General features: G+C 44.6%; 1 protein-coding gene across 5 annotated transcripts in view; it reads left to right on the top strand.

Moving 5' to 3' along the window:
• Window positions 1–8,075: 8,075 nt before the first annotated feature.
• The window catches only part of adcy3a (adenylate cyclase 3a), a 70,431-nt gene continuing 63,533 nt past the window's right edge, over window positions 8,076–14,973 (top strand). The window contains exons 1-2 of one of the 5 annotated variants that reach the window (XM_026184465.2): window positions 8,076–8,199; window positions 10,163–11,242. In XM_026184465.2, coding sequence (XP_026040250.1) covers window positions 10,568–11,242 — 675 coding nt within the window. In that variant the 5' untranslated portion in view covers window positions 8,076–8,199; window positions 10,163–10,567. The other 4 variants (XM_080308224.1, XM_026184463.2, XM_026184464.2 and 1 more) reach the window with 4 other exon arrangements.

Genomic DNA, 14,973 nt, shown 5'->3' with positions numbered 1-14,973 from the left:
TGACCCTGAATCCTCCCCTAGTTACACTACAATAGGTCTAGGCTGCTGGGGCTTCCCAGGGTGCACAAGTGTTTCTCTTGAGTCACTGTGGGCCAATAATGGCTCCTCCTCATCAGACTGAAATGCCACCCTGAGTTTGTGTTGACTCTCGTATATTTGGCAGGACAATGAGCTGCCTGGTCTCTTCCCCATCACGAGGGTCTTGAACATGCCTGTATCTGTTCACAGGTCCCAGATGCTGCCTCGATCTCCTTCTGTGGACATATTGTCTGCATCTCCCTCTTTTCATTGTTGCTTCCTCCCTCATGTTGTGTGGCCTTCTGTCTGTTTAACCTCTGGTCATACAGCCTGTGGTCTGTGGCAGCTGCAGAGAGGGGTGGAGCAGTGGGCTCTGGGTGTGTGTCAGGGGAGGCTGATCCACACAGCTGTTCTCCATATCCTAATCATGTCTCCCCTATGAGTAGGATGCTGGGACTGGATAGAAGAGCTTTCTGCTGCACTGAAGGCAACTGGAAAGCTGCCCAAGGAGAGGAGCATTGGGCTGGAGAGAGTGGGACTGAAAAGCCTGCCAATAAATGTGATGCACACTGGTTTGCACACATAAAAACAGTCACGTGCTGGAAAAACTGTCAGTCTGGGTCCTTGCTAAAGTGGTGCCAAAACCCAGTCATGTTGTGACAGATCCCGGATAGCGGCTGACCTGGTGGCTATGCATCAGGAGGTGACTGTGGTTCAGAGGGTTGGGAAGCTCGTCTTGTAACCGGAAGGTTGCCTGTTCGATCCCCTGCTCTCTCTGTCCTGGTCGTTGTGTCCTTGGGCAAGACACTTCACCTACCGCCTACCTGTGATGGCCAGAGGGGCCGATGGCGCGATATGGCAGCCTGGCTTCTGTCAGTCTGCCCCAGGGCAGCTGTGGCTACAACTGTAGCTGCCTCCACCAGTGTGTGAATGTGAGAGTGAATGAATAGTGGCGTTGTAAAGCGCTTTGAGTGTCTTGAGCTTCTGATGAGAGTGAGCTTTATTGAGGAGGATAACATTCAACAAAAGGCGAGGGTGGCGAGAACAGAATTGACAAAACCTAAACCGAGGGAGGTCCGGAGGCCGGTCGCACGGAAGAGAGCGGCGACCTCATTCAGGGAGCCACCATCGACGGTGATGACATCCAGCTAGAGGCCTGGAAAGTGGCCGGCAAAGGCGAGGTGGTTCAGGCAGAGGCTGGACCAGACAGCGAGGCAGAGGCTGGACCGGCGTGGAAGTCCCTAACGGCGGCGCTGCAGGCGACGGCGTGAAAGCTGCAGGCGATGGAACCGCAGACGACGGCACGGAAGCCGCACTGCAGGCCTGGCACTGCAGGCGACGGCTGGAGGGGTCCCTTCGGACCCTCCAGCGGAGACAGACTGCTGAACGGGCCCCTCGGACCCTCCAGCGGTAAAGAAGTAAAGACAGCTGAGCAGGAGACTGAACAGCTGATAAGCAGTTCTTATTGTCCTTTGCTGTACAGACCACAACCGCCGAGTAAACAGTCCCACAGTTCAAACCAGTAATATTGTCCTTCCTACTCACCACAGCCGGCTGCTCTGAAATCCTGGTGTCCGACTGTGGCGAGGGGTGTCGACGGCGCGATTGCCGCTTCCTGTTCGAAGGCTGGGTCGACGGGCCGGGCAGAATATCCTTAGTCGGGCCAGGCAGCGAAACAGTAGTTGCTAGGCGAGAGGTAGAGGCCGGACAAACAAAGTGAAGCTCGTCCAGAAAGAAAGCCTCTGCGAGCGGGTGAAGTAAGCTGAGCAACCAGGGGAGACCAGAAACTAAGCGCTGTAGCCAATTAGCTATGGCTTGGCGAAAGTCTTTCCCCTCGTGCTCCAGCCATAAGTTAATCTCCACATTCACAAATATACATTTCTGACATTCAAAAACAAAACAAAAACAAATCAGCGACCAATATAGCCACCTTTCTTTGCAAGGACACTCAAAAGCCTGCCATCCATGGATTCTGTCAGTGTTTTGATCTGTTCACCATCAACATTGCGTGCAGCAGCAACCACAGCCTCCCAGACACTGTTCAGAGAGGTGTACTGTTTTCCCTCCTTGTAAATCTCACATTTGATGATGGACCACAGGTTCTCAATGGGGTTCAGATCAGGTGAACAAGGAGGCCATGTCATTAGTTTTTCTTCTTTTATACCCTTTCTTGCAGCCACGCTGTGGAGTACTTGGACGCGTGTGATGGAGCATTGTCCTGCATGGAAATCATGTTTTTCTTGAAGGATGCAGACTTCTTCCTGTACCACTGCTTGAAGAAGGTGTCTTCCAGAAACTGGCAGTAGGACTGGGAGTTGAGCTTGACTCCATCCTCAACCCGAAAAGGCCCCACAAGCTCATCTTTGATGATACCAGCCCAAACCAGTACTCCACCTCCACCTTGCTGGCGTCTGAGTCGGACTGGAGCTCTCTGCCTTTACCAATCCAGCCACGGGCCCATCCATCTGGCCCATCAAGACTCACTCTCATTTCATCAGTCCATAAAACCTTAGAAAAACCAGTCTTGAGATATTTCTTGGCCCAGTCTTGACGTTTCAGCTTGTGTGTCTTGTTCAGTGGTGGTCGTCTTTCAGCCTTTCTTACCTTGGCCATGTCTCTGAGTATTGCACACCTTGTGCTTTTGGGCACTCCAGTGATGTTGCAGCTCTGAAATATGGCCAAACTGGTGGCAAGTGGCATCTTGGCAGCTGCACGCTTGACTTTTCTCAGTTCATGGGCAGTTATTTTGCGCCTTGGTTTTTCCACACGCTTCTTGCGACCCTGTTGACTATTTTGAATGAAACGCTTGATTGTTCGATGATCACGCTTCAGAAGCTTTGCAATTTTGAGACTGCTGCATCCCTCTGCAAGATATCTCACTATTTTTGACTTTTCTGAGCCTGTCAAGTCCTTCTTTTGACCCATTTTGCCAAAGGAAAGGACGTTGCCTAATAATTATGCACACCTGATATAGGGTGTTGATGTCATTAGACCACACCCCTTCTCATTACAGAGATGCACATCACCTAATATGCTTAATTGGTAGTAGGCTTTCGAGCCTATACAGCTTGGAGTAAGACAACATGCATGAAGAGGATGATGTGGACAAAATACTCATTTGCCTAATAATTCTGCTCTCCCTGTAATATCCTCCCGTAGCCCCAGGTGGGTCGAATATGCTGCAGGGTCCATGGTGGCTGGTTCGTACTGTCACGGCCAGCGGGGCAAGCCGTGTGTAAATTATTAAAGGACACAAAGTGCAAACACGGTTTCTGATGAGAGTGAGCTTTATTAAGGAGGATAACATTCAACAAAAGGGCGAGGGTGGCGAGAACAGAACTGACAAAACCTAAACTGGGAAAACTAAGAATAAAGCTAACCTGGAAGATGCAGGGGAACCACACAGGATGACAGAGGGAGATAGGGTTAGACCACGGACTCAGAGACGCGGGCTTAACACAGAGACATGACTACACTAGAGGGGATACACAGAACCAAAACGTAAGAATAAACAAAGATACATCAAGAAATCAAAGATTAACAATACAGAACAGAAAACACTGGGTCACAGAGCCAGGACCGTGACATTGGGTCTGTTGTGGGTTTGTTACAACAATATAGATTCACAACTGCACCAAAGAGTAAAACTGTTGAATGTGGATTATTAAACATTAGGTCTTTGTTTTACAAGTCTCTATTACTGCATGAAAAAATAATTGATCAACAAATTGATTTGATCTGCCTCACAGAAACCTACTTACAGCAGAATAATTATGTTAGGTTAAATGAATCAACACCCAGAGTTATACAAATTGTCAGAATCCTCGAAGCAGGGAGGGGAGCAATCTTCCACTTAGAGTTTATTAGTCAACCACAGACTCTGACAGAGTTTGAGTTCATTCAGAAGCCTGATGCTTAGCCTTGTCCACCCTAACTGTAAAACTCAAAAGACCATTTCATTTGTTTTCTATCTTACACAGAGCTTCTGTCTGATTTAGTGCTCAGCTTAGATAAAATAATTATTGTGGGTGATTTTAAGATGTAAGCATTAAAAATGACAGCATTTAATCTATTAATAGGCTCAACTGGCTTCTCTCACAATGTAAAAGCAACCATCCATCACTTTAATCACATGCCAGATCTTGTTCAGATAGAAACTCAGCATTTAACAGTGTTTCCTGAAATCCCTCTTTAATCTGATCATTTCATAATAATGTTTACATTTATAATAATGCATGACACTACAGTAGATGTCTTTCTGAAAGTGCTGTAACTAAGTTTAAGACATGATTCCTCTACAGTTCCTGCACATCTGTCACGGTTTGCCAGGGCAAGCCGTGGGGATGTTGGAGAAAGGACCCAAATGCTGGACTCAGTGCAAATATGAACAGTGCGTTTATTTACAGTAAGGTAAATGTACACACAATAAATCTCCAGTGCGTTCCTTCAACTCCTGTGTTGTGCCTTGTCCTAAGTGCTGGTATTCGTGCTCTCTGCTCCCGTGCCTACGCACACCCCGTGCGTCCTGCTGTCCTGTGTTCCGCTCTCCTCCTGAGGAAAACACAACAGACGCAGCCGTTACGACACCAACTCCAGCAGGCATACACTTAACAGCACTAGAACCACTAACATGGAGTCTAACTCAACGATCCTGCGCCAGAGGAAGCTCCATCATTCTGTTAAGCAGCTCCCCGACGAGCCTGATCAGTAGCAGGTGTGTGAGATCCTGGGCGTGACCAGCCAGCTGGCAGGGCCACACCCACCAGGCCTGGGAGTGTCACTGCTGCACTCACACACACACACACACACACACACACACACACACAAGCATGGAACACAAGAACACAGCACAGTGCAGCAAACATACATCATATGCTATAATAATGATGATAATAATAAACGTCCACACTGCTCACGGACCCCGAGTCCCCGGGTCCGTGGCAACATCTTTAAATCACTGGTGAGCAACAACTGAACCATGAAGGAACTTTCCATACTGCTGTGGATGCTGCGTCTTGTAACGCATGGCACGATGTTTCACTGCAAGTCTGGACTTTTGGTTATAGTCACCCTGCAAACCTCCTGTTGTTTATAACATATTCACCCCAGAAGTGTCAGTGAGAATAAACATGTTTTCTAGCTTTTCTTCTTACAGTTTAAATACATCATTTATGTCAGCATAGTATGTGAGTAACAGGTTACAGTGAGGATGAAGTCACCTGATGCTGCAAATAACATTTTCTGTTGAAAATACAAAACAAAAAACTAAAGAACTGACGGAGTCAGAGGTGAAAACTTTTAATGAACGGCACACTGTGTCGCTCTCTCTCTCTGCTGATATGATTGAATTGAGCTCGCCCACCAACCTCTTTCTTCTTGACAGTAATCATTCAAATAAGATATCTGTATATTATTTATTTATCTATTTAATTGTATTAAACTTTGGAGTTTAGTGTTTAAGTAATTGAAGTCATATTAGTCTTCACAGTCTACAGCTAAATAATGAGAGATAGGTATTGTTTGGTTTTACACGTGCACGTGTGATAAACTGAATCCGTAATATCAAAAACATGAATGCAGTCATTACAAGGCTCAGCATCAATAAGTGTGCTTATTCAAAAATGGGAATCCTTGTCCCAGGAATGCGTCGAAGCAGCAGGTACGCCACCTGCCATAACTGGGGTGGAGTGCACCATCGTGTTTTGTCATGGTCACGTGATCTGGGTGTTTTGAACCACGCTTCTGAGCAATGTTTCGAAACATCTGTGCTTTGGAAGGTCAACACAGTGTCAAAACAGCTGTTTCAGTCTTCTCATCCCTACTTCCCACTCCTCTATAGACCTTCCCTGGAATTCCTCCCTGAAGTGTGGGGAGCCTGTTCTCTGAGCGCCCTACAGAGAATTTTGGATTGTTGTGCATTTTCCCCTTGGACACCTGGAGTCCCATTTTCTCCTTTTGCTTAATTGTGGATAGCATTTTCTGGTAAAACTCAGAATCACAGTTAGTGTGCATGGGATTCTTCCAAGCCCTGCATTTGAGTCCATTCCAGTATTCATGACAGAAGTATCCAGCCAACTTATGGATTTGGTGGACTCAGCGGACTCAGGTCATGTTCATCACGTCCTTTCCACCCAGGAAGTGTAACTCGGCTGGCTCCACGTGATTGGAGAGCTTGCCTCTGGCTTAACAAACTGTCCTAGTAAGCCCAGCTCTGTCTCCAGTTAACCCTCTGCAGGATATACTACCTCAGCGTTCTCTTCACCCTAACCTAAGGTTGCTTCCACCCCAGAAGCATTTGTGTGGTGCACTGGACTTTGAAGTCTTATTCAGCCACTCCACCAACCCGTCAGTGTGAGGGTGGTAGATGCTGATCAAAACAGATTTGTAGACGTCCCCATGCACACACCTAACCTCCACCCACTCTGCCTCTAACAGTTCTCCGGCCGAACCAGATTTTGGTGGACTACAGTCTGCGTGCAACTTGAATCTACCATAGCCTGGCGTATACCCCTTTGTTATACTGTGTGTCCAGCAACACAGAACACTCATCCCATCTCCATCTGTGGGCACGCCCTTGTGTGGTTACCATCTGGTAAGGATAACGGAGTGGGATGAGTGGAAGACAGCCATCAACACTCAACTGGGCCACTTTGAGTTTTTGGTGATGCCTGTTGGTCTTACGAACAGGTCCAGAGTGTTTCAGGCCCTCGTGAATGATGTCCCTTGGTACTTCTTTAAATACTTTGTCTACCTGGATGATTTTTGTCTTCAGACCTGATGTTGTCTTCTATCTCCTCTGTATAGACCTTCCCTAAATTTACTCCCTGCATTGTGGTGAGCCTGCCTGTTCTGAGAGAGAGTTGGATTGTTTGTGTTTGCCTGTTTCCCCCTTCGAATCCCCTTTCCTTTCTCCAATAGATCTTTCTGAGTTAACTTTAGTAATTACATTCTCCAAAGAAGCCCTCTCATTAATTAATGCTTCAACCATAAATATTATTAGCCTATCTTTATGAATCAGCTACGTATCAGGCCTTCAAGATGGCAGCAGTTAAACTGTTACTTAAAAAGCATCATTTGACCAGCTGTCCTAGCTAGTTACAGGCCAATCTCCAACCTTCTTTTTATCTGAGAAACTCTTGAAAGAGAACAGCTAACTGATCATCTGTAAAAAATGGTTTATTTGAAGAGTTTCACTCAGTTTTTATTGTGCTTGGCTTACTCTGAATGTTAAATTAACCTGGCGTCCAGGTTATCAAGGAATCTTGGAGTAGTTTTGATCAGGATCCTTCAGTGCACATATGAAATGTATGCTGCTTTCTTCCTTTCTGTCTCAGAGATTATTGATCTTTGGCTCTGTCTTCCTCAGCTCACCCCCAACTGGTCAGGTTAGATGGCCCCGCCCCTCCCTGAGCCTGGTGTTGCTTCTTACTGTTTCTTCCTGTTAAAAGAGTTTTTCCTTCCCAGTGTCCCCAAAGTGTTTGCTCAAAGGGGGTCTTGTTTGATTGTTGAGGTTTTCTCTGTATTGTTGTGGGAACTCTTGGAGAATACATCAAAAAGCACCTTGAGGTGAATGCTTTTGTGATTTGGCATCATCTAAATAAAACTGAATTGAATCAAGCCAGTTACATCACTTTTGTCATTCCTAACATTTACACTCCAGGTCATGTACTTGGGGAGGGACTCGGTGTCTCACCTAAACAAATGTGGTCAGGGGAACGGTGGACTGAGATTGGCAGACAACCTGCTCTATCAGCTGAGCGGCAGGTGCATTTCTGTTCAACACTTAGGTTTCACTGATATCTTCATATTGCCTTACATTTTGAATGAACTATGAACTGTCATGCATTGATTTAGTGGATAGAAAAAAAATTGAGGAGCCGAGAAAAAGGCTTCCAGGTAAGACAAAGCTCTGAGTGTAACAAGATCATTTATTTTACTGTATAGCAAGTTCTATTATTATTATCGTTATTACAGTTGAAATAAATATTTTACACAAACGGTGCTTGTTTTTAGGGTTGCTGTGTGGCCTGTAGAGCATTATTCACATAGCTTTCAATCATACTTCTGCTCTTTCCTGCGTCAACGTTCGCGAGCAGTGATTTTATTTTGTAAGCCACCAGAAGCCTCGTTGGTTGCGCTCGTGATAAAGCTGTTCCGTGTCTTCTGCGGAAAACATCCGAGGTAAAATAATAATAATAATGAAATAAATAATAAAAATAACATTAATAATAATTCATGTTAAGAACAGTGGGGGAGGGGGCGGAGCCACCGGCCGCGGCTACTTTCTGTGACTCGTTAGATTCAGTGATTGTTTCCATCTTCACGTGAATCCGGTCTCGTGCGGGGCTCCGGCAGCTGATATCTGTGTGAGGGGAATAACGTTAGCACCCACAGGAGACGGATGCTTTCACGGTAAGCGGTGCATCAGCTCCACGGAGAGCTTGCAGTGAAGCAGGTGAACACGAAGCACACGCGAAGAGCCGAAGTGGAAATCACGTCCAGATAAGTTTCCGTTCGAAAGACACAGATGCTAACGCAGCCACAGAGAAAGGTTTGTTGGACAGCTACCGTGTGCCACCCGAGAACCCCTTTTGTCACTGCGAGTACCGTGGACGTGGAAATGTCCTCAGGCAACACAAGCCCACTGGCTTTTGTTTGTTTTTAGTGTGGTTTTACGACATGTGTACCTGTGGGAGCGCAACATGTAACAAGGTAGGCCCACAGCGGAGAGCCTCGCTCTAGCGTGGAAAGACCCTAACGCCAAAATGTGGCCGTTTCACAGCGCCTGCCTTTAACAGAGGTGCGAGCCCAGGGAACAATCATCCATCTGTCGCTGTGCATCGGTTAGTTTGTTACAAAGGGATTTATTGAAACGTGTAAACACGCAGTCCAGAGAGCAAACAGAGCTTCGTAGATTTTGTATGACTGCCTTTATTCGTCAGCACAGGTGAGCTGTCATCAACAAGCTTTTAAAATGTGCTCGCAGTCTTCAGAAATAGTTCTCCGGGCTCCTAGAAGGACATCCCAAAGTTCCTCTTCGTACTCACACACTGCTTCATGATATTAAAGTCTGAGTTTGGAGGATCGTCTCTGACGCACAGTTTTATGTTGTGCATTTGTAATGTGTTCGGGATCGTTGCCATGCCGAAAAAATAAAGGCACTGTCCAAAAGCCTTTTGGTACTGTGTGCTGGATCAAACTCTGACACTACTTTTCTACATTCGTATCCATTGTGCGGAGATCCCCACGGCTCCTGACTGAGCAGCAGCCCCAAACACCCAACCTGCACCGTCACACGGCTGCGGACGTCTGCCTCCGTGGATAAACTTTTGGCTTTGACTTTCACATGCTGTTCATTTGCTGTGTAACCACTTCTTCTTCTTTTGTTTCCCCTGCATGTTTTAGGGCACACAGCTCATTATTTTGCAGTTAATAGTGCTTTAGTAATCACTTTTGTGGGTCACACTCAGACCTATAGCCTTTAGTGACGCGGTCACCCGTGAGCTGAACTGGTATCCATCTTTGCCTTTGTTCATAGATTCAACTAAAATATTGTTTACATATTTTGCTACACCAGATATGTAAACGCATCTGGTGCAGCAAAGTGCATGGATTAAGTTTGCAGGTTAAAATAGTTGGCTGTTCATCCCTTAAGCTAAGTGCCTCGTAGTTCAGTGTTAAGATAAGCAGATTAGCAAACAAAAAGCCGTACTTTGAAAAAGTTTAGGGACAAGGACTGGAAAGTGAGTGAATTTGAGAAGGCCTGGAACTGCTGTACAAGACATTTGAGAAGCGCCGTGGACTATACTTAAAAGCCTAACTGAAATGAATTCTATCAGTTCAGCAGAGAAGAAAAGTGGTCAAATATCCACCCAGAAGGTTGTTCATGGCTGTCGAAAGCATGTAGTCAAGGTGCAACTTGCTAAGGGACATTTAACCAAATATTAGCGGCGTGTATGTGTATAATGACTGCGTGAGAGAAAATCCAAAATAAGTTCAAGTGTTCCCCCTGCGATTCTTGTCATTTAAAGCCATTAAAGATGTCTGCTGTGTAATGATTCCACCCGGGAAAAAGAGCAGTTAAAAAAGTTAGCGTGACACTTCTACCTGTTGCTCTCTGGTGACTTTGTGTTTCTTTATTCAGGTCATGTGAGATTTATGGAAAGCGGAGGAATGAAGGCAGTGACACAAAGAAAATCAGCGGAGTAAATGTTAATACGTCCAACTTTGATATGTGGCCTACGGAGACGACCGGGCTCAGGTGAAACGGTCCCATTTGCAAAGCTGAAAAACCAGAGGTGGACATCACGATGATGAAGAGTAGGCGTGCTCAGATTGGACCTATGAGAGAAGGCTAAGCACGTCAAGTGACCTCACTGGATGGAGTGACTGTGGATGCAGAGAGGACGTCTCTCCAGTGTCCTGACAGTCTGCTGTCCACACGTGTGGGCTTCCCTCACAGGATGTGAACCTGAGACTTCGGTCGGTGTTTGATTTATGCTTCCATTGTTTTTGAAAGAAGACTGGGAGCTGCAGCTGAATGTAAACCATGCCTCGGAACCGAGCCTTTTCTGAGCCCGAGTATTCTGCTGAGTATTCAGCAGACTGCTCTGTGACGTTGCCCTCTGACCCCGGGCAGGCAGTGGGGCGAACACACGAGGTCACGGTGCGGACCTCGGGATGCTGCCTCTGTCTGCCGCGTTTCATGCGCCTGACCTTTGCGCCCGAGTCCTTGGAGAATCTTTACCAGACCTACTTTAGACGGCAGAGACACGAAACGCTGCTGGTGCTCGTTGTGTTTGCCGCGCTGTTCGACAGCTACATCATCCTCATGTGTGCTGTGGTCTACACCGCTGATAAGCTGGCTTCTGTTTTAGTGGCATCAGTGGGACTGGCAGCAGATATCATTCTCTATCTGCTGTGCCGCTTTGGGCTGCTGCCAGACCGCATCTCCCGGCGGGTGTTGCCCTATGCCCTGTGGGTGCTCATAGCCGCTCAGATATTCTGCTACCTGGGGTTGAATTATGCTCGCTTCCACCAGGCCAGCGACACTGTAGGCTGGCAGGCTTTCTTCAGTTTTTCGGTTTTTCTGACTCTGCCTTTGAGACTGACTCCCATTGTGCTCATCACCACTGTGTCCTGTGGGGTCCACACCCTGGTTCTGGGTGTCACCATTGCCCAGCAGCAGCAGGATGACATACACGGCGCAGCACTCGGCAGACAGGTGAGAGTTGAGTTGTCTGTTTGTTAACGCATCGAATTTCCTGTGTCTAATGGCATGTAGCCAGATGTAAGGCAGTAAAGCTCCCCAAAGCCAAATATCTCCGTTTCACAGGGATACTAACTAATACTGGATAGGTCTGGTAACTGTACGCAGATTACACAGTTGACAGAACAACCCGCAGAGTCCTCTTTGTTGGTTTCCTTTTTAAATAACGTTTATTTTCATATATTGTGTTTTAAGAGAAGCAGTAGTTGACTACATGACAAGTTATTATTAACATTAGTGCCACGGGTCTGCCCTGAAAGTATGGACGAGTGTCCAGATGAAACCAGAGTCATGAAACTGCATTAGGAACAGGAAAAGTTTCACCTTTATGGTAAAATTATTATTTCAACTTGTCAGTATCTAAATCTGCCATTCACATATAACAGCCACTGTAATCAATACTTTTTATATCTATCAATATAAAGTATTCCACTTCATATGCTTCTTTTAAAAGGGCCACTTTGTCCAGCTGTTTGTCTTTTTCTCAGCAGTTATTAACACTTTGAGAAGATATTTGTCCTAAACGTGCAAACCAGTTAGTGTATTACCTAAATATACAGTATCAGAACTACAGTCAATCTCAAAACCTAGTGTGACTTTCATTTGTGCCACTACGTCTGACCAATAACGTTTGTGATAGTTGCATCTGTTGTATTATTAGATCCAAATCTGTCGTTTAATGGAAAAGCTAATAAAATTCTTCCATGAAAATTTTCTCCACTGGCAGAACTGGAGGTGCTGTTTTTGTTTTAAACACATATTTGTATAAAACTCACCTATTAGTGTTATATTTGCCTCTTATGTCCCATTTGACTTTGTCTTTAATGAGGACAAAAGGGTTTTTTCCCCTAGTGCTTTTTTTTTAGCAGAGCAGAGAATTTGCAACGCGACATTTCTAAACATACTATTTTCATTATTTCTATAGAAAACCGAAATAATTTCTGCTTGCACACGATACAAGAATTATTTCAGGAACAAAAAATGGCCGGTGGCTGTTTGCATGGTTTCTCTCCAGCTTCCTTCCACAGCCCAAAGACATGCAGTTAGTGCGTTACAGTGTGTCTCTCAGTGTTAGCTTTGCATCAGCCTGGTGACCTGTCCAGGGTGTATCCTGCCTCTAGGCTCAATCCCCCCACAACCATGCAAAGGATAAGCAGAAGATGGCTGTGAACCAAAAAAGTTATCACCCTGCTGAAAACGCCACCTTTTTATTGAGCTACAGCTGAAACCAATGCTGTGCAGTGATGTGCTTTAACTTTTCAACGCTCAAAGCTTGTAAAATCGAACTAAAGCTGAGGCTTACCTTCCAGTTTACACACTTTATAAAAACTTCAGCAAGCAGGGTTTGTGTAGGTGCTTGAAATCCTTTCTTGGATTTTAATATTGTCTTTTCAGGGTTTCAAAAGTGCTTGAATTTTGGATGTGGTGCTTAAAACTGTATTTCATTCACAACATATGAGTATTTGATTGCATAGTTTGCTGATCAGATGGAGAAAGAAAATGAGTCAAAAAGGCTAAAAGAAACATTTCTCCACTGGGGCGTGCTTTGCACCTCTGCGTCAGTCAGTCTGTTTTAATGAGTGTTGGCTGGAAAACGACAAATACGAATTATGGATAAGACGAGGACCAAATCCATGCGTAGCCACATGCAAAGTCTGCAAAAAGGATTTTCACAGTGGGGGAGTCTGCGTTCTCGAGTCACATGAAAGGTACGTGCACATTACACAGTAATGCTAATTTGTTTATTTTCGCTAGTTAGCAAATTCACAGGATAAATTGTGAGTGTGATGCAGTAAAGCAGTACTAGTGATAATTTATGGAATATGCGTTAACCTAGCTAACATTACTTAGCAGTAACAGTGACTGTAATTAGTTCCCTCAACTGAAAGCTTTAAACATTAGCCCAATATAACCAGGGCTTTCTGAATAAAGGCTATATAGCAGCTAAGTTGTCACCACCCAAATAGAAGAACACTGTCTATATTTGTATGTCTTACAATTTGCAGCTTTTTAAAGTGTTAACTTGGTTCCTTTGGGAACACTTTGAGGGGTTAAATAGAGCTGAGAATCCCAATGCAGTCTGTGATCATTTAGGACTTCAGCAATAACAAAGACAGAAACAAAGTTAAGCATATCACTGATAGTTGTACTGGGATTTATTATTTTTTTTAAATAACCCGTCTGCTATTTTTCTTTTTTGCTGAGTCGGAAGGAAGATTGTGCTTCAAAGACCTGCAACAGAAAATGAAAAGAGTCTGGAGGATTTGCAGAAACGGCTAACTGACAAACTCAAGGAACTCTAAGGCTACGTTCACACTGCAGGTGAAAGCGCATCAAATCCGATCTGGGTCACTTTCATATGTGGTCCTGAATCTGATACATATCTGATGTTTTAGAAAGCGACTGCTGTTTGATGGTCAGGTCGCATTGAATCCGTCTTTTACGTCACTGACACAAGACAGACGCCAATTATCAGCGCCGGAGAAGACATCGTGAACGCTTCCTGGCCATCCCGTGTAGATGTCAGTGAAACTGTTGGGACGACAACGTTGGAGAAACGTGAACATTTTATTTGTCCTGTATAATCTGCAGATTCTGACAGAAACTATCCTTTGAAGCAGCGCTCCTCTAAAACAGCAACAAGGATCATTATTAGGTTATTTACATCATTATGTAAATAACAAAATAACTTAAAGCAAAATTGGGAAACATAAAGTCTGAAGTCTTTATATTAAGGCCATCAGTCAAACAATACTGTTTGGTCTGGGTTAGGGCTGTTCGATATAACCATATATATCGGATGACGATATAAAAACGTCTGTCGTTTCATTTTACGCTGTCGTTTGTTTCGTGGTGTCACAAAATAAACTGTTTACGGCAATATTTGTTCATGGTTCTGATGTCACTGTAGTTATTATTAATTTCTTAAAGTTCTCTCTTTCTCTTATATTTAATAAAACCACACCACGGACGGACAAGCGCCTGTTTTTATGCGTTGTGGTTAGCAACAACGACGGTAACAGCATCGCATGTCCGCTTGTTTATGTTCTACATAAACCTTTCACAATAAAGCTCAAGATCCTGTTGAGACTTTTCAAAATAAACTGAATCACGTGAAAGATGCAGATTATTTATGGATGAGAAGTAAAAAAGAGCCGCCAGGTGCTAAAAAATAAACCTTAGACTCAAACGTTAGAACAGGCTTTTCCCCGCAGCACGCCGTGTAATAAATACTCACAAAGAAACGGCGCCGTTACAACTTATGTCTAAAAATGCATCGTTTCATGCATCGGTTAAAACTCGACTCCAGCTACATGACGCGCAGCTGGAAACACTTCACGCAGGTCGAGCTGCCCGAGATTCACAGAGTTTACAGAAAATGTTACATTTTTGTGATTTATATCGTTATCGGACGATAGATGTCTCATATCGGGATATGAGGTTTTGAACATATTGCACAGCCCTACCCATACGGAAAAGAAATAGTAAAAACTTATATGATTTACTCATGAAAGTGGCCATTTTCATGAGTAAATCATATAAGGCTTACATAATTTACTCATGAAAGTGGCCACTTTCGCATTACTTTCATACATTGTTTTAGTAAGTATCCAAAACATATAAGTTTCATTATATAATTTTTCAAGGGATCTTATATCTGTTTTCACACTTATATGAAAAGCATA

Source organism: Astatotilapia calliptera, chromosome 11, assembly GCF_964374335.1.
Source record: "Astatotilapia calliptera chromosome 11, fAstCal68.1, whole genome shotgun sequence".
In the NCBI taxonomy this organism is placed as follows: Eukaryota; Metazoa; Chordata; class Actinopteri; order Cichliformes; family Cichlidae; genus Astatotilapia; species Astatotilapia calliptera.
Note: the sequence above shows the minus strand (reverse complement) of the source record. Positions and strands in the feature narration are given on the sequence as shown.